Here is a 19,894-nt window from a genome sequence, read left to right as displayed (position 1 = left end):
GGAGTATGGACTTCCTGAAGCAAGATTTAAGTTTAGGATGAATCTGACACGAAAATTTTATTATTGGTTGTAGGCTACTTTATTTGACGCAACACTACGAACATTTACAGGTTAGCTTTTTGTCTGAAATCTCTCCTGCTCTTCAATAACCGGGTAACTTTTGCGAATTTAAGAGCGCCAGGAACTAGTGTGAAATTTAGGATATAAATAATTATTTAAATATGACTGATTTCTATATTTCATTTTTACACAACATCTTATTGAGAAAAGATAACTTAGAAAAAAATATTAAATTTCTATTCGTGCTGAGTCTCGATCACACTGTGTTTACTGACTTCACATAAACAGAGTTACGTCCCTTCTTGTAATGGCCACCTCCACGATAACAAGCATCGGACGGGAGTTTTAGCTGTCAACATCATTAGCGATAAGTCTTACGGAAAACCGAGGTAATCAACTCATTAATGTTGAAGAAATACTAAAGCTGTGAAATAATTGTGCTGTCACTGCTTTGAGAATTATATCACCTAAAGGAGATGTAAGAACGAAGGAACCATGATCTTGTCGTGCAAAGACTTAACCATTTACAAGGTTACTGTACTCCCTTAATTACCGACAGAATAGTTTACAGACATTTACTTGTAATTTCAAGCCAAGCAAAGGAACAATGTTCAATGGAATGAAAATGGTATAACACATACCGATTCGTTTAGTTCAAAACACAAAAAGTAGACGGAGTGTGGCTTAAAAATTTTATCTGCACGTAATGGTCTTTTCTTTACCAACAAAGATTGAACATCTTCTTGTATGTATAAAATGTGACAGTTTCTGCTCACCTTTTGCTTTTGGAACATAAAAAATTGTGTTCAATGGATTTAATATAGTGTTGCTGCATTTCGGTTTGCATTTTAAAGTCAGTTTTCAAACACAGGAGGGACATTATTGTAAAGGGTTCTGACTATCTATTCGCGATTTTATTTTGGCTTGGTCGCGGACCGATAGTCAGAATTCCTTCGTATATGAAAACGCCAAATACTAGCGACCTGTGCAAGGGTCAGTATGCAGGCAATGGTTTATACAGTTTACCTTGCAGATCTAGTTTTTTTTTTTTTTTTTTAAAAAAAAGAAAGATTGACTTTTAAAGACATTTCAGTGTTGACTAACTAGTGAAAGACATTTAAGTGTTGGATTTGGAATGTTTTGCTTTATTTTTATTGAAGATAATGTCAGCCAGAATTTTCAAGAAAGTCACCAACAATGTGCTGAGAAAGGACAGGATATATCACTCACAGTTCTGGTCATGTGTATCACGTTATATGTGTACCAACGGAGAAGATGTCTTCAACAGTAAAACAAATAAAGTTACCTCAAAAGACAGCAACGTTAGGAAAAGTCAGTCTCCCAAATATTCACATGAGTCTGAGCTTCATCCCGAACATGGAACAGGTGCAGGAAATGCTTTAAAAGGTATAATCATTGGTAAAGGTAATGAGAGTGATTCCACATTTGTTCCAAAGCAATCAGACATTGCTATTATTGGTGGGGGACTGGTCGGCTCAGCAGCAGCATTCTGGATCAGGAAACAAAGCCGCAAAGGTCTCAGCGTGACAGTCATAGAACGGGATTCTAGTGTAAGTTACCATTATTAAATATACAAATCTGTTAATTAATGACATGACTGAGCAATATCTTTAAAGGAGACCATCTCATAGGTGTGTGGATTGGAAATTATAAAGAACATAGCCAGTATGAATATATAATTTATTGCTAGATTAAAAGGCTAAAACTGTTCTTACAGAAAAAGGCATTTTGTTTGGTTTGTTCATCAAAATTATGGTCTTCCAAATTAATTTGATGACATACTCATACTTACAGACATGTGTATCAAGATTATGAAATAAACATTAAGGAGATATTTAGTCATGCTTTATCATGTCAAAACTAGACGCTGCTATGATGATTTGAAGATTAGCAACAACCAGAGTATCTTGTAATAAGCAGACCAATTTAACTGTATTACAGTATTTATGCTATTGTATTGCAGTTAGACCTGAAATACCTTCTGCTGATAAACTATATTTTCTATTGATGTAATATGCCTGTCCACTTGTTTTGAGCCTGGAATCTGTTGGCCCTCTACTGGGCCTTTGCTATTTAAATAGAACATTTGTATTAATTTTGTACTTCTGGTTGACTTTGATATGCTGATATTCCACTACAATTCAGTTGCATCATTTGCAGTATGCTCAAGCCTCAAGCATGCTGTCGGTTGGTGGTGTGAGACACCAGTTCAGCATTCCTGAGAATGTCCTAATGTCGATGTTTACTACTGATTTCATCAGGAACATAAGCCAGCATCTAGGCATTCTAGGTAAGTCAACACTTCACAAAAATGGATTTAGTATTGTCTTATAGGGTAGGTACAAAAAACTGGTTAAATAATTGAAATGAGATGAAGGTAGAGACGAGTGGACAACATCCATTAGAAGATATCAGCAAGCTTCAAAAGCTGACATGTTTCAGCAACAAATATGCCATCTTTAGAACCAGTTCTTTTTTAACTGGACTTTGTATTCTTGAGGAACCCATGTGTGGAGGACTACTACAAAATTGGAAATGATTTAACCAGATGTTGGATCAGTTTTTGGTGTAAATAATTGAAATGGGAAATATACACAAGAATTCGTAAAATATGTGCTATACATGTATATACAAAAATGATGAAACATATAAAATGTACCCAAGAATTGACCTGAGAAATGAACACATGAATTGATGAAATACATAATTTGAGTAGTACAAGAATTGGTGAAAAAATTTCAAGGTATGTGGATAGAATTGTAGATGTTTCATTTTAGATATATCATAGAAATTGATCAATAGATTTGAAGTCTGAATTGATGTGACACACATTCAACAACATATTTCCTAGATTTTCAAGATTAGTTGGTAAGAATTGGGAAACTTTTTATCTTAATTCTAAATAAACATTCAAATTTTTGGTAAAATGTTTGGATCAGTAAGGTTTGACAAGCAATTCTATGTTCTATGTGATTTTTTACACTGTAGTTCATGATGACATATGAAAGTCAAAGGTAAAAACCCAGCTGTACATTTGTAATACATGTTAACCTTATTTGTTTTATCTACTAAGAAGTGAATGCAATATAATAGTGATTCTGATAGTAATATTACTGCAGAGCTTGTGAGCTTATATATGGGTGATGAAAAGGCAGTTTGTACCTGGTGGTAGGTCCTTCAAACTTGCCAAAATTTCTCATAAAATGCATTACTATTTGTACTTTCTTATCAAAAACTCATCCTTATGATGATATATGGCTTTGGCTCAAAAATAGAGAGAAAAAAGATTGTAGCATTTGATAAAAGGCCATTATGTTCCTTGTAGATACAAAGATTATAATAATTAACTTTGAAGTACTATGATTTTCACTTGAATTTAAGGCAAGAATTGGTTAAATTTTATAAAATGTTACACTTCAAGTAATTGAATTGGTCATCAGAAACAATGAAAATGGTAAATGATTAAGTTTTATTAATTTTTGTTCTACAATACACACTAAATGTACCTGGCTAGTAATACAGATAGGTCTTCACTTCAAACTTGTTAATACCCTATGATTGATGAGTTGTAAATTCTTCTATTTATAGGTCAGGAATCTCCTGATGTTCAATTCCATCACCAAGGATACCTCTTCCTGGCCTCAGAACAGAGTGCTGAGACCCTTAGTAAGGGTGTCGCAATGCAGAGGTTAGCAATCATATAGCATTTTATCATATGTTTACTCCGTTTTTGTATGTGCGATAAATCTCAAATTTCCTCAATCAGCCCTTGAGTACTGATATCAGCCCATGGGCATTAGGCCCTCTTGCTGATATCACGACTCTCTGGCTGGGGGAGTGTGATATCAAAATGGTCAATTAATAGTCTCTAAATATCATGTTACATATGTTTGTTTGATATCTATATTTTGCACATTGTAGCTTTCCTTTAACTTTAATGTGACTTCTCTCTTTGAGAGGCCATGTGACTTATATTTTGTGAAATTCAACTTTTACATTAAGACAAGCATTTGGGGGGAATAACTCTGGAGTTTTTATACTTATACATAATAATAGTGTAATTTCATATTAAATTAGGCATGGTTATCTTGCACATGCTGTAAGCAGTGTACTTAAGGCTGGTTACAGATGGGTCCTATATTTAGGTTATTTTCTATCCAAACACCCAGCTGACATTAACTGTCTATGTTTCAACTAATTTTTCAAAACTGAAAGATAGCTGATTGTTATACATTATATTACAGAGAACTTGGGGCCAATATAGAACTGCTCACTAAAAGTCGCCTTGCTCAAAAATACCCTTGGCTGAACTTGGATGGCATTGAATGTGCATCACAGGGTAAGATGCTGATTAATGATAGTTATATTTTCCAGTTTTATTTTACAACATACCACTTCATTACATAAGTAATCAATTTGTCAGGTATTGAAATATTTGTACTATTCTAGCCAGGAAGTCTATAGATTAATAGAATCTGTTACCTGTACATCATTTTTATCAATTTATCTTGGATGACTGCTAACATTCTGTAACAAAATCTCATTCAAAGTAAAGTCAAGAATGAGATGTTACATAATGTTATCCTGAGACTGAGATAAATAGATCTGGAACATATATGGGAAAGCAGAATCTTTTTGTCATAATTTCATAAATCTGACTAGTTTAATTTCCAAAGTCTTTCTTTTGATTAAATTACCTCCCTTTTCAGTTATATATCAAAGGAGGACAATTGAATATAACATCGCTTTAACTATGATGTCATAAGGTGCTAAATATCATGTAAAGGTATCAAACAGATTGGATAAGACAGAAAATTCTGGTACAAAGTAGCATGTGAGATTTCCTTTGGGGTGAGAAGCTCCTTCTATATGAGTGACTGTTCATGGACAAAATCTTATACTAACATCAGGTAACTTCTGTTTTATCCAAAGTTTTGTAAGTTTAAGCTTTTAAACTAACCTGGTTGGAAGAGTCATTCTGCATAAACATATTAAGGATTAAAGGACCCCAATGGAAATAAGCGTTTTAACACTTTTTTGGGAAATCCTAGTATATATGTACTTTTGTCTTTATTAATAATTATAACTATCTGATACATTAAAGATATAGCTAACAACTTATTCCTGATTATGTATAACATGTTATATGTGCCATATGTTCATATGTTTTGTATACAAATCTGTACTTATTTATCCTGAATAAATTTATTATTATTATTGGCTACATACTGACACTGGGTAAATAATGTTATTTAACTGGTTTTCTGTTCAAGGTATTCAAGGTGAGGGTTGGTTTGATCCTTGGTTACTTCTCTCTGCATTGAAAAAGAAGAACATTAGTTTAGGTGTGAACTATGTGAATGCTGAAGTGGAAGGTTTTTTCCTGAGTGATAGGCAAAATGACATTGATATGGGAAGACTGTCAGGCCTTCAGGTAAATTTGCTCTCACATTATGTACAAAACTGATACTGCAAAGGAGTTTATCAAAAGCATTTTTTTTTTTTTTTGAAAGGTTTTCAAAACAACATATCTTTAAAAGTTATGTATCTGAATCAATATTTGTGAAATGATGAATCACTCAAAAATTAGGTTTGCAATCAATGTTATCCCTGTTTGATTGCTATTAAATGGAGAACAGGGAATTTATCTATTATCTGCCATGTCAATGAGTGATTTGTAGATCATCATATTGGCTGAAAATGTTATTGAGAAGTTAGCAACGAAAACATTTTGTAAATAATTAGGTAGATACTGATGCTTTCCTCCACTAACATGTGACAGTGTGATATTCAATATCACTGACAAAAGTAAATGTTGAAGTTAAAGTATTTCAGCTCACCTGAGCCTAAAGGCACATACGAGCTATTGTTATAGGGTTCCATATGTCATGTGACGTCCATAAGTTTTTCTCTGCCAATTTGTGAAAATTTCCTTTGTGTGATCAGAACCTGTTATTTTGAACTATTTATATATGTGACTAAATAAGATACTATTTGAATGATTTTGGTAAAGCTATGTGTCAATAATCAATATAGGGCACTGGACAAATGTTTCTGATTTCATGCTCGTCAGAAATGAAAGATGACTGCCACAACCATCATCAGATCAGTCATGAAAAATAATTCTGATTTCTCTTTGTTGGCATGATATCAGCATCACAAATGTCAAGACAAAAAAATAAATCAAAATGTAGTCACTGTAGTGTTTGCTTGCATCATGACTTCATTATCTAAAACTTGTTTTATTGTATTACTGGTGGTGAGTTTCAGTAGAAATATTAGCAAATCGTTGTCATTGATTATGCTCAGCTCCCTTACTTTAAGCCAAAAGTTAAGTGTTGGTCCCTGGGTTAATTGCAGGATAAACTAATTTTATAGATTTAAACAATTGTTCTGACTAAATAGTCATACTGTATAAAAATTATTGATTTTCTGCCCGTCATCAGCCCACCATTTGATGATGATTGGCTATTAAAATTACCCTGCATCTGTCATCTGTTTGTAAACAATTCTTGTTATTGCTACTAGTTAAGAAGCACCAGATAGATCTGTCTCAGATTTTTATTGAAGCTTTCCCTTGCTTTGTGCTGGCTCCTTTTTGGTTTTTTGGGACAGATCGAAAAAGCAGAATAACTGACAGATGGCTATCTTGGATTTTGACAATGAAAGTCTGTTATTGACATTTCTTGAGAAATACATTCCTTTCTGTTAGTTCCCCTTAAGACATGTGATTTTTTTACTGATCAGAACAACTAAATGACTGACAGACAAAACTGTAATTTCTTTTACTTTACAGACCTCTTGTAGTTCAGTGAAATTAAATAATTGAAGGGAAATATGGCCATACACTGCTGGACTTTAGGCAGACACCTTAAATTTTACCATGTTGGTACCTGGTAATTCTACCTCAAAAAGTAAGGCACTTAGATTTGTACAGAATTACTTTAAATCCAGTATTCAGAACTAGCCGTATTTTCCAGATAAAACGGTCAGATGGAACATCAGATAGCATGGAATTTGCAATGTGTATCAATTGTGCTGGTGCCTGGGCTGGAGAAGTTGCCAAACTGGCAGGCATAGGAACAGGGACTGGACCTTTATCCGTTGGCCTACCTGTGGAGCCACGGTCAGTTGCCACAAAGGGTGTTAATGAGATACTTCAGTGTGTAGAAACTCTACATATGTCTTGTTGATTAATGTCTTGTATATATCTTGAGGAGAGATTGGCAACATTAAATTTAATCTCTAGTGACAAAATAGCTCACTATACACTTTTTAAGTTATACTTTTGACCACATAAGTCTTTCACTAGAAAAGTTTTTGAGGGGTGCTAAATCAGTAGAAAATATGTAATGATTCATGTATGTAGATGTCTCTTGTGTACTAATCTTGTATCCTGTGGAGAGAAGGTACTACATAACCATATCAAACTAAATGTCTAGTAATGAATCAAAGTCCTTAAATAACCATTATTATTTTGGACTGAGTGATAATTTTTTTCGACAGGAAGAGGTTTGTGTATGTAACTCATTGTCCAGAAGGTCCAGGACTTGAATGCCCCTTGGTAGTAGATACATCAGGAATGTATTTTCGTCCAGAAGGACTAGGAGGCCATTTTCTTCTTGGAGGAAGTCCATATGAGGTTTGTCAAATTTTTACATCAAAATATCCCTTTAAGAAAATTTGCTGATGCTAGAGTAAAACACAGGGAGTTCTAAGCAGAACAATGGCCAGTATGTCAGAATCATGTCATGGGTGGCAATTTCTCTGTACATGCTGAAATAAGCATACTGAAAACATACTTAGGTATCCCTGGTAAATACTACACTCAATAAACCACTTGGCTAGAGAGATCTTCTCTTTAGCAGCGTAATTTTAACAGAATATACATTTTGAACAAGTAACGCAATGATGCATTTCTGCATTCACAATAATTGCCATCTGATTCTCAACCTTATGAAATTTCAGTCATCTCGATCATATTACAGCACTGTATCTCTAGAACTCTAGCTCTGAAATAATATTGCTAAGATATGTACGTTTTCAGTATATGTAGATTACCAACACAACATAGCTGAAATACTGATGATTTACCTACATTTTTCCTTTGGTTTCAAGGATAAAGAACCTGATGCGAGTAATTTAGAAGTGGACTATAACTTTTTTGAAGAGGAGGTGTGGCCACCTTTGGCTCACAGGGTGCCTTCCTTTGAAAAGTTGAAGGTAACTTAGATAGATATTCCTACCATTTCAAAGACAACTGAAATCAAAGATTCCTGCATAACTTTAGTATAAACTATAAAATAGAAATATTTCCTGATAACCTCCCAGTTTTTGACTGGCATGTTAACAGAAACATGGGTATCTTTTAATGCTTGATTTTGTTTTCAGGTTAAGAGTGCATGGGCTGGATACTATGACCATAACACCTTTGATCAGAACTTGGTGATAGGTCCTCATCCTATTCACAGAAACTTTTACTTTGCCAATGGCATGAGTGGACATGGGGTACAGCATGCACTGTGTATTGGGCATGCTTTGATGGAGCTTATCCTTTATGATGAGTATAAGTTTATTGACTTGGATCTGTTCAAATTTGAACGAACCGAACCAGTGTTAGAGCTTGGTATTGTGTGAGGTGATGATCATGTGAGGATATGAATGAACACTTATTTATATACTGATTTAATTATATATTTGATATATATACAGTAAAAATTTGATCTTATTTTAGCTCAGGAAGTATTAAGCTGAGATATGATTGAGATAATTGCAGTTTCTCTGTGGTGTGGTGCACCAAATTAAGTATGTTTACAATATGTGAATCTTATCACATGTTTTGCTAAGGTAAAATATATAGGATCTTGAATGAGTTTCCATTTTTGCATGAGATTTTGTGAATTAAGTCTTGGAATTTTTTATTTCTTTGGGCCTTGGCTAGCAAGAATTTAAACTTTGAGCTGATTTTTAAAATTTCTTATGAAATCAAATCAAATTTTTAGATACTTTCTATCACATAACTCTGAAAAGTTACATTTTGACTAGTTTAAATTCAATTTGGAAGATGAAGATAAACAAAAGTGATCATTTTGTTGTTCCATTTTTAGTTATGATAATGATAAAAACTCCTAGGTGTATTACAATAGTGACATATAAAAGCAATATTAACAGGCGGGTTACGTAATTAAATGATTTGTATTCATTGATAACATACCTTGTTAATCTGACAACATTCCCATGTCAGGTAATAAGTTAGTACTATTTCAGTGTGCTATGATAAGCCAAGACTGACTGCAAATCAGAGATGGTGTTCTGTTATAAGCTCACTTCCAGACTCCGAGTAACAAGTAAAGTGTTGGCCTCCTGGTGTCCTGTGGTAAGCCCACCCCTTGACTCTTGAGTAGTAAGTAATGTGTAGGCCTGTTGGTGTCCTGTGGTAAGCCCACCCCCTCACTCTGAGTAGTAAGTAATGTGTTGGCCTTCTGGTGTCCTGTGGTAAACCAACCCCCTGACTCTGATTAAGAAGTAATGTGTTGGCCACTTGGTGTCCTGTGGTAAGCCCACCCCTTGACTCTGAGTAACAAGTAATGTGTAGGCCTCATGGTGTCCTATGGTAAGCCCACCCCTTGACTCTGAGTAACAAGCAATGTGTAGGCCTCTTGGTGTCCTGTGCTAAGCCTACCCCTTGACTCTGAGTAACAATTAATGTGTAGGCCTCTTGGTGTCCTGTGGAAAGCCTACCCCTTGACTCTGAGTAACAATTAATGTGTAGGCCTCTTGGTGTCCTATGGTAAGCCCACTCCAAGGCTCAGAGTAACAAGTAATGTGTTGGCCCCTTGTCTCTTAGTAGTAAGTAATGTGTTGGCCTCTTGGTGTCCTGTGGTAAGCCCACCCCTTGACTCTGAGTATTAAGTAATGTGTTGGCTTCTTGGTGTCCTGTGTTTATCCCAACCTTAGACTCTGAGTAACAAGTAATGTGTTGGCCTTCTGGTTTGGTAAACCAATCCCCTGACTCTGATTAAGAAGTAATGTGTTGGCCTCATGTGGTCATGTGATAAACTTGGTTTCTAGTTGCTTTTTTGTAAGTGCTTCGAATGGCCCCTTGTCCAGTTTCTTAGCTTATTTTAGAACAAAATGTTTGAAGAATTAACCAATCTAAATACATGGTGCTTTCTTTACACTATACATAAACATTGTTGATTTTCTGTCCATTGGCTGATAAAAAGAATGTTGAATTAATGGTTATTTGCTATATACAATGCTGATTTTATGTCAGTTCAGAATTGATGCTACTTGCACTGGCCATTTCAATATAGTGCAGTCCTATTGTCAAAGTCATTGCTTTATCATGTCAAGGAATATACTATTGATTCTTCCATTCTTTTGCCAAATATTTTCCTTTAAAAGATGTAATGATTTTCATAAAAGTATCATATACACTGCAATATTTCAATCATATGAGAGAAAATACATCTGTATACTGTTACAGATATTTCTGTTAGTATTATTTTTGTGTTGTGTTCTTAATTTTGTCTGTGATGTTTTTTACCCATCCTTATTCCAGTTAAACATTATAATCAGTTGTTTATAAATGTCCTGTTATAGTAATGGAATTGTAAAATCTTTGATTTCTTTGCATGTTTTTTCCTAGAGTTTATATTATGAACCTTGATAAGTGTACTCACAATGAAATCATTGCTTATTCTTAGTTATATAAAAGAAGTCAGAACATTATTTTATATAACAAATTTTAACTTTTTATTTGACAGCAGACACATACACAAGTACAAGCATATATGTATATGGTTCTGATGGCTAAGTGTCATGCTGTAAAACCTGCCTTTAAAAATGATTATTTTTTGTTGGGTGCAATTTTAATCTTCTTTTTTTGTTACTTTTTTGTTTCTAAATACCATTTTGTGAATATTTGATTTCATGTATGAAGAATAGCCCAATAAATCATCTTAATTTTTAACATTAATTAGACACATGTATTTGTGTATTATGGGTACCCATGAAATTGGGCCATGGTAGGCGAGTATTAAGGCCTTCGACTGTCTTTATCACTAGCCCTTCACCTCAGGGTCATGGGTTCAAGACCTACATGGGGCAGTTTCCAGGTACTAGCTGAAGGTCAGGGATTTTGATGAGGAAACTCTGGTTTTTGTCCACCCCTCCAAACCTAGCATGTCCTTACATTACAGTGATAATAGGATGTAAAGCAATAATAAACTCAACCATGAAATAAACGAAAATAATTCCCTCTCAGGAAAATAATGATTTTACAGTTGTTGGTTATCTATAGATATTACCTCCATAAAATAAAAGGACGGCATTAAAATCATGTTTAAGTCATTACATTTAATATGGAAAACTTTTCAAGAAGGCATTAATGATCATGGTTAAAAAATTATAATCTGAATTTATTTTAAACAAAATAGCCTGCTTTAATTTATACTGTAGCTGTTTATTATGCATATAGGAATTTCTCAGTGATATTTATATATGTACATCCAGGTATAGTCACATTTATTGTGCAGCTACAATTATGTGTGTACTATTTAAAATGGCATTAAGATACAACTAAGTATAATCACATCAATGTATCTAAACATACCTTGAAATTTGAGCTATTGGAATAAATACATACATTATGTGTATGTTATTCATAATTTTGTGTACAATATGTCTTTTGAGTGTTACTAGTAATGTTAATTTTGAGTGCTAGAGGGATGCATTTTGTAATGTTTTAAGTCCTGCAATAATACCTAACCCTATGAATGCTGTTTTTCGAGGTCAAAGACTTTTGCAGTTTTACAAAAGGTTGATGCTAAAGAGATGTGTTTTGTCCATGAATTCATGAAACAAACTGTGAATCTCTCAATTTTATTTTTTAGAATATCAATTACATTTATGTGATATGCTCATAATATTAAACTTTCGTTTGTGAATTGGTTGTCGATGATATATAAACAAATCTCTTGATTTGTAAAATGAAATTTTTCTTCTTACTTTCTATGGTCTTTCAACTCATCCACTTCATAGGCTTTTCAAGTTTCCTAAAACTAGATTAAAATCAATACATGAGGCTCATTGGGCATTTGTTCTTGAAATTTCTTGTTCTACTGAATCAAAATGCTACAGAGGAAATACTCACATGACATTAAAGATGGACGTCATTCCTACCATCTTGAAAATCATGTCTTCATTACTTCTTTGCTGAATGGAAATACATTTCAGGAAAGGATTTTTATTTATAGTTTTTTATGTATATTATAATATATATTCCAATGTATATTTCTCTTTTACGTCAAAAGGAATTTATAAGTATGGAGAAGGGAAAGAGAGGATTTTGATAGATAACTTTAACCATGAGGGTCTTAAAACTAAGACATTTATTTGTGATAGATCTGAAACATTTTATAGAATAAATGGCTAATACAGGTACAATGCTTTAAAGTATGTAAAACGGAGATAAATAATACAAAAAATGGACAGTTTATTTTGTTGACTGAATTGTTCTTCATCGTCCTTATGAATATATGCATGCACATGACTGCCACGCCTTATTTACAATATACAAAGTATCAGTATTGCCAGATATACAGTGCCTTATTGAAGCACCTCCATCATGGTTTGTGTTGCGTTGTCGTACACCAAGGTATGTCAAACCACTGGGTAAGAATATCAAAGTCCACCAAATAAGACACTTATCTACTTTTTTTCTGGCCTCTCTGTGGCTAAAAAAGATAAAAGAAAAGAATCATCAATTTTTAAACATTCAGTGAGAATTTGGCATTACTTGTTAAAATCTGTTATCAGATATCTAGGTTAAAATTGGTTACAGAATCATCTACACTTTACCATTATCATAATTATATATGTATAAACAATGTTTACAATACCATTTTCACTGATGAAATATATTTATACACTGTCCTCCATAAATATCAAACACTTTTTAAAGAAATATAAAAAAATTCAGGAAAACAAATATGATAGTCTGATACTGTGTTTTTCATGATAATGCGTTTAAACTTACTAGTAGTGTTTGATATGCATATGTAGCTTAGAGAGATATAAAAATGTATCTCAAATATAATTTTTCTGTAATATTACATGTTATATGTCATTTCAGAAATTTATTGAAATTTGGAACAAACAACAGGATGGATGACGCTAAAATTTGTTGAAATTTTCAGAAGATACTTGTATATTTTAATACAACTTAATGACTCAAATAAATACATAAAGTGATAGAAGCTGAGATAATGAGATTAATATTGCTCTCTGTAAGGTAACATATCTTCAACATACAAATAGTTATGTAATGGTATATATAAATTCACAAACATATCCTCTTTGCAAAGTGTTTTTGTGACAGATATCTGCCACCCTCTTGTTTTTGTTTATAATTTGGAAATTCAAAATTACTTGCTATAAGTATGCATTAAGAATGACAACATCCCATAATACCAATTAATTAACCATTTCATGTGTAAACACTTAAAATTAAAATGATAATGATGAAAATTTAAATGATCAAAGAGAAAAAAAATTCTTTATTTTTGAAAACAAAATCATATTTAATTGAGATCAGAGCAGGAAGTATGTGCAGACTGGCTGTGAGGATACAGATAATTCACCAGGATGTTGAGGGAAGTGGGGAAGATGTGACACATCAGGGGAAATACATGCAAAACCATTGCAAGAGCATGATGTTTGTTGCTCATGACACCATGAGAGAGATGAAGGACAGCATAAAGTTTGTGTCATTTGATCTACATGTGTTTGCAGTTTCCTATGATCAACTTTGTTTTATTCTAGCTTGTTCCCTTGATATACATTTGAAAGTAATAATCTGATGAGAAAACCATCACAACAAATGGATATTTTATGTGTTATACTCTGATGGTTACTTTACTCACAATAATGAACAATTCCTCACAATCATCAATATTACTTACTGATAACTTTTTTTAAAAAAATACTCAGAAACATTACACTCTGTAAAACTAGATATTCCTAGGGCTATGTAATTTGCCCAGAATGTAGCAAATTCCTCATTGTAGAATCTATTTGTTAAACATTACATTGTGTTGTCAGAAAAGTCCACATTGAAATGTCAAGTTTTAGGCAGAGTGCATGTTACCCTGGTAGTTAAAATCTTGGATCACATGTCTTGGATTATGATTAAGGTTAGATTAAACAAAATGTTAATTAAAATTTAGATTTTGTCTCTTGATAATGTGTTATTTAGAGCTAATAGTTTACAAGTACAACAACAAATAGTCATTCAATTAGACTACAATGTACTAAAATTGTCTTGTCATACAACATTGATCAGCAACACAACTACGTCAGTTACATATATAAATATTGGGTGGATAAATCTCCGAACTGCATGAGCTTCTACTTCAGCAACTGGCTATTATCAGTCACAGTTATTATAATAACATATTTGTTTAAATTAATTAGATTGTACTTCATTATTACAATGACACGAAAACAGATAACAAGAGTCCATCATGTTTAAAGAACACTACTTGTGCTAATCATAATGCATTCAACACTAGATTCAGTCACCCATTACCAGCCAATACATGCAGTAACACAAGCCTGACCAGTGGTACACCATTGATTATACAAATATGACAGAAATTAGACAAATTTCAACCACTTACATCAAGCCATGATTTTGCACAAAAAAAATTCTCAGCTTTTCCTTGCAAATATTGTAATCTTTCTTTTTTGCAATAAATCTGTTTTTTTTCAATTTTGATCAATGAAAAAAATTGTGATTTTTCTAAAATTCAAGTTAAGGAGTGATAATTGCTTCAATTTATCAATTAGAGATTCATAATGATATTTCACAATTTCAATAAACATTTTTTGCAATTTGTTTTTAATCAGCTCTGTTTAAATCTGCTTCAAATCTACATCTCCATATCAATTATATATTTACTATGAAATCATTGTAATATTGACACATTAGATTATGAAAACACACATTAAAACAGTACAATGTTATGCTGTGTTGCGCTTGTATACAAACGATGAGTTTATGAACCACACTAGATAATGTAGTACAATGCCACAAATGCAGACATTCAATAGTTACTTACTGTTTCCACTGTAGAGAAAGAAATACAACATTAATTTCTATCAATGTTTAACTTTGCCTTTTACTTTCTCATTCAAAATAAAATATGTACACAGTGGTGTATTTCACATACTAAAACTGTTCAATTTGCCAAAGAGGTCTGGGCTTTTTTGGTTTTTTTTATGATTTAATAAAGCAGGATGTTTTGCTCTTCTTGAAATACATTTTCACATACCTTTTGCTTATTGTAACTGTAGAAGTGTGAAACATCAGAGAAAATGTTCTTTACAGTATTAATTTTTTGTATCAAATAGGATATCTTACTGACTAATGATAACACAAGAAAACCAACCTAGACATTTTATGACATTAACCACATATTGTTAGTATATATTGTAACAGTATAATAATGATCCAATGCTGATTTTTCACTTTCCATTTAAATCTGATACAATTTTATCAATAAATCGAGGTCCTTGGTCTTACCTGCTTGAATTCAATATTTTTGATGGACTTAGTTTACTCTACCTTGATTTCATTATCATGTATTCATTTTTTAATTACCTGGTTCTGATAATTTCTGGTAGATCGGGGCAAGGATTTCATCAAAAGCCTGTTTCTGTACAAGGAAGTCCTGTGTTGTAGCATCAACTGTATTATCAACCCATTCAGTCTTTTCCTTACAGGTGTTCAGAGTCAGGTTCTGTACAGTGAAAAAAACAAAACTAACAAACTGACACATTATACAATACACTTGTAAAGCAGACTGATAAGGCACAAATAAATGTTTAAATATCTAGTATGGAATAAAGTTAGTACAATATACAATTTCTTTTAACCATACTCCTAGCTGTTTCATTCTTATATTCATTTCAGTACAAGTACACTGTACAATACATTTCTCTTTCCAACATAACTGTTCCAACCCAGAGTACTTTTTCCCCACACCATTTGTAAATGGGAATATGTACTAAATCCCATATAAACAATAATGTGTATATATGTATTATTTTACCTTGTCATCTTTAGTGAGTCTGCCTTGAACTTTCTCAGGATCTGCAATGGTCTCCTGGGCATTACGTATAGCATCCTGTAGAGCTACTTTAGCTTCTATAACAACACAGCATTATTATTATCAGACAAATGATTAAAGAATTTGAATACAATACATGCATAACAAAACATCAGATGAGCACTGTGAGTTTATCATCCTGCCACCTTATTTACAGTTTGCAGGTCCATTATTAAGCATCCTGTTTTTTTCACGTTAATGAATTTGACTTGGTATTATCCCTGCATATGAAATAAACGAGATAATAGGACACACATATAATTTTACTGTGATGCTATCTGCTACAGACTAGAATAATTAATATGTTACTTTTCTTATGAAATAATTTTGATAAAAACTGACCTGCCCAGTCTAAGTAATCTACACATTCTGTTTGATTATATCGTAGAGCAGTCTCTCTGGGACGTTCATTATTTGTATTCCTATGCTGTAGTCCAGCCTGAGCTTCAATGAGAACTTTCAGTACACCAATACGTCCCCACGCACTGGCATGATGAAGGGCACAATATCCTGAAGGTCAAAATATTTCAATATATAAATATATAATACATGTAATAGCTACCTATATGTAGTCAAGACTATTTTGTTATAGCTACAAAATGTAATTGGTTTCCATAATGACAAAGTTATGTTCTGCAAATTCAGTCTGTAATTAAAATAAAAATTATTGCATTTGATTCAACAATATTTAATCAATATATAAATATATAATACATGTAATAGCTAGAAACATAAACTATAAAATGTAGTCAACACAGACTATTTTGTTATAGCTACAAAATGTAATTGGTTTCCATAACTGCATTTTTGGCAGAAGAAATCTAAGGTCTTGAACGCTATCTGGATATCTTAATTTTGATACCTTTTGTTGTCACAGAATTAACATCAGCTCCTCTCGTAATGAGTTCTTTAGCAATGTCTACACGGTCTAACGTGGCTGCAATGTCGAGCGGTGCCTTTCCATCATCATCGCGCTGGTTTATTAGCTCGCCAACTGTCTCTTTATATGGGTCCTCGTCGCTCTCAAAACATTGCACAAGTCTTTCAACATCGTTTTTCAAAACACAGTGTGTTACAATAGTAGTATTTGGAAGTAAAACCTCTACTTCTTCTACTGGTTCCTCTTCTCCTGATTGGCCCTCATTTGTCGGTGTTTCGTTCGTCATCTTTTTCTCACAAAGTTCACTCTGCGTTTGTTTCCATCCAAACAAATGACGTTTCTGACATGGTCTTTGTGACGTTTGCAGAGAAAGGAAGTGTATTCAGCGTAAAGCGTCTATACGACAATAATGGGATACACTAATTTTAAAACTAACGGTGTCGATACGGTTAAATAATTCCGGCTCTCAACTGGTTTTAGTTTAGCATTATATCTAAGTCCGTGATTTCATTTTGAATTACAACAATATATAACAAATGAATAGAATTTTATATGGTCTGGGAAAATAGCATTAACCATAACATCTAACGGAGTCTAATATCAATTGATTGATGTTTTCACATATGGAGTATATGTTTAATTTCAAGGCCAATGTAGGGTAGTATTATTCCGGAACATGAACAATCAATTGTCCCAAATCACCGACTTAGGTAATGAATTAAAAACTGTTTGCAATTTAATTAAATTATCATGCCTTTTCTTTTTAATGTCTGAAATAAGATTATATCGCTACTTAATATTACACAATGAATTATTTAAGAAAATTATTTAAGTTATCTATAAAGTACAAATGCAGAAAATGAGAATTATTATTTTATTTTTGAATTTCTGCATTGTGATGTACATTAGGCCTGAAAGTAACAATCATCTAGCTGCGAATTATTTTTTAACAATTGATGAAACAAGATTGAAATGTGTGCGTCGTCTTTTGGAGGATACTGAAAGTAAGTAAATTTGTAGACAAGGATTTGTATAAATTATTTTTGTATGTCGCAATAAAAGAAAGCCTCAACACAAATGTATCTTTTTTTCACACTCCGAAGATGATAACTTATATGTATCAATGTGTTTGTCAATTAACACATGAATGAACAGTAATGCAATTATTAATGATTAGAAAAAGTGAGTTCACATCAACATTTGGGGAATTTGTCAGTTAGATATACAACGGTCATCTTACGACAAAAGTATTTCTTACAATTACACACGACATTAGGTACCATCATATATATCATATCAGAGAGCGTTGTTATTTACTTTTTTATTTATTTGAAAGGTCACACTAGGTGCAATATATAATAAATATGTAAAAAGGTGTTTCTGATACAAAGTCAATAAATGCAATAAATAAATAAATAAGTTACAATAAGAATCAATTCTATAAGATAAATGATCTTTGTTTCATTGAAAATGCATGGTTATCAATTGGCAGATTTAATCTACCAAAAGTTAAATGTTCTTGTATTCATTGAGAACATCATTTTGAAATAATATTTTCGGGAGAACCGATTTATTTTCTGCATAAGCAAAGTAAGCATCTTTCTCTTTACTATTTTTATTACTATTACCTTGTTTGCCATGAATTATGAAAAACACATAAGAAAACAGTAATACACATCTATTAAGATATAAAACTAAATTTTCTTACTGTCCTTGACTTATGTTCTCATTTGATTAACAAATAATCTAACAATAAAATGACAATTAAACTACTCAAAACATTTACACAATATGCATTTTACAATGCACTTGGTACTGGTTTGTTTTGATATTTTCGAATGATTAAATAAAATAATAAAAATAATTGGAAACCGGTTTATAGCTGAATCAAAATTGAAATATCATGTTTTATCCATATATAGTAATTATTCCATGAAATTTCCTCTCCTTGTACTTTGAAGGAGAGGTTTTAATATGTGAAATATTCAGTTATTGGATACGTTTATCATTCGTTGAAAATATGTAAAATTTGCATTATATATAGTGTCGTTTCGTTGCTCTTTGCAAAGTGATGCTGTGACAAAGTCATTATCATTGTCGATGTCCGAAAACAATTTATCAGAAACTTGAAATCCTCCAAAACACAAATATTTGTCATTGGTGTCCATATTGGACCGAAAACTCGGTTCGAGCCTGTTCTTTTATGCGGAACGAAACCGTGCCAACTGCGTGTCGTTACGACAGCGCCCCAGCTAACAAAAGGTGTGAATTTGCAGTTGCAAATCTCAGACCACCATGTCACCTATTGACGACGCATAGCATAGAGAAAATTATTTCAACCTAATTCCAAACGGCCAATCGGTTGAAATTATATCGTCACCTGAGACCATGGATTGTATACCCGCGATGGCTACCACAAGCATGTAGGTTTCTCTCTATTAGTAAGAAGGTTATATCGCTTGTCTAAGGACCGTGAGCAAGACAACAACCTAAATATCTCATTTGACATCGTGACATCAAATCATATTGCGGACAACCGTAATCCAATAATCGGACTAATAAAAACACACACCAAGCAATACCTCCAGTATAATTACGGTACGCTTTTGTACAAGCTATATAAGGTGCAAGATACGTCAATTGACTCATCAATGTCGTCTGTGTAACCGTAAACTATTACATAAACCTACAGCAAAGTTATGACATCCATACTTTACAAGAGTGAAAATAAAACATTATGTTAACTTCAATTTTGATT

The 19,894-nt window shown here is 32.8% G+C and overlaps 2 protein-coding genes across 2 annotated transcripts; one reads left to right on the top strand and one right to left on the bottom strand.

Moving 5' to 3' along the window:
- The first annotated feature begins 365 nt into the window (after positions 1 to 365).
- Positions 366 to 12,581, top strand: LOC132563477 (FAD-dependent oxidoreductase domain-containing protein 1-like). The gene is made up of 10 exons (XM_060228235.1): positions 366 to 449; positions 1,221 to 1,631; positions 2,242 to 2,371; positions 3,670 to 3,769; positions 4,326 to 4,420; positions 5,355 to 5,515; positions 7,062 to 7,207; positions 7,588 to 7,723; positions 8,200 to 8,304; positions 8,473 to 12,581. Exons 2-10 carry the CDS (start codon positions 1,224 to 1,226, stop codon positions 8,716 to 8,718), a joined length of 1,527 nt encoding a protein of 508 aa, XP_060084218.1. The 5' UTR covers positions 366 to 449; positions 1,221 to 1,223; the 3' UTR covers positions 8,719 to 12,581.
- Positions 12,582 to 12,795: 214 nt separating this feature from the next.
- On the bottom strand, positions 12,796 to 17,422 carry LOC132563466 (ankyrin repeat domain-containing protein 45-like). Its single transcript, XM_060228224.1, has 5 exons — positions 17,119 to 17,422; positions 16,599 to 16,766; positions 16,200 to 16,294; positions 15,749 to 15,887; positions 12,796 to 12,821 (listed from the first exon to the last, which is right to left on the bottom strand). Exons 1-5 carry the CDS (start codon positions 17,420 to 17,422, stop codon positions 12,796 to 12,798), a joined length of 732 nt encoding a protein of 243 aa, XP_060084207.1.
- Positions 17,423 to 19,894: the final 2,472 nt, after the last annotated feature.

This window comes from Ylistrum balloti, unplaced genomic scaffold, assembly GCF_031769215.1.
Source record: "Ylistrum balloti isolate Yb309-2 unplaced genomic scaffold, AGI_CSIRO_Ybal_v1 Utg371740, whole genome shotgun sequence".
In the NCBI taxonomy this organism is placed as follows: domain Eukaryota; kingdom Metazoa; phylum Mollusca; class Bivalvia; order Pectinida; family Pectinidae; genus Ylistrum; species Ylistrum balloti.
This window is presented reverse-complemented; position numbering and strand designations above follow the sequence as displayed.

Excerpts from the sequence above, each read along its gene's own strand:
- LOC132563477 (XM_060228235.1), top strand. The coding sequence starts at position 1,224 with ATGTCAGCCAGAATTTTCAAGAAAGTCACCAACAATGTGCTGAGAAAG. Across the intron at positions 1,632-2,241 it reads TCATAGAACGGGATTCTAGT|TATGCTCAAGCCTCAAGCAT; the intron begins GTAAGTTACCAT and ends CATCATTTGCAG. Across the intron at positions 7,724-8,199 it reads TTGGAGGAAGTCCATATGAG|GATAAAGAACCTGATGCGAG; the intron begins GTTTGTCAAATT and ends TTTGGTTTCAAG.
- LOC132563466 (XM_060228224.1), bottom strand. The coding sequence starts at position 17,422 with ATGACGAACGAAACACCGACAAATGAGGGCCAATCAGGAGAAGAGGAA. Across the intron at positions 16,767-17,118 it reads TAATTCTGTGACAACAAAAG|GATATTGTGCCCTTCATCAT; the intron begins GTATCAAAATTA and ends TTTGACCTTCAG. Across the intron at positions 16,295-16,598 it reads AGATTACTTAGACTGGGCAG|AAGCTAAAGTAGCTCTACAG; the intron begins GTCAGTTTTTAT and ends GTGTTGTTATAG.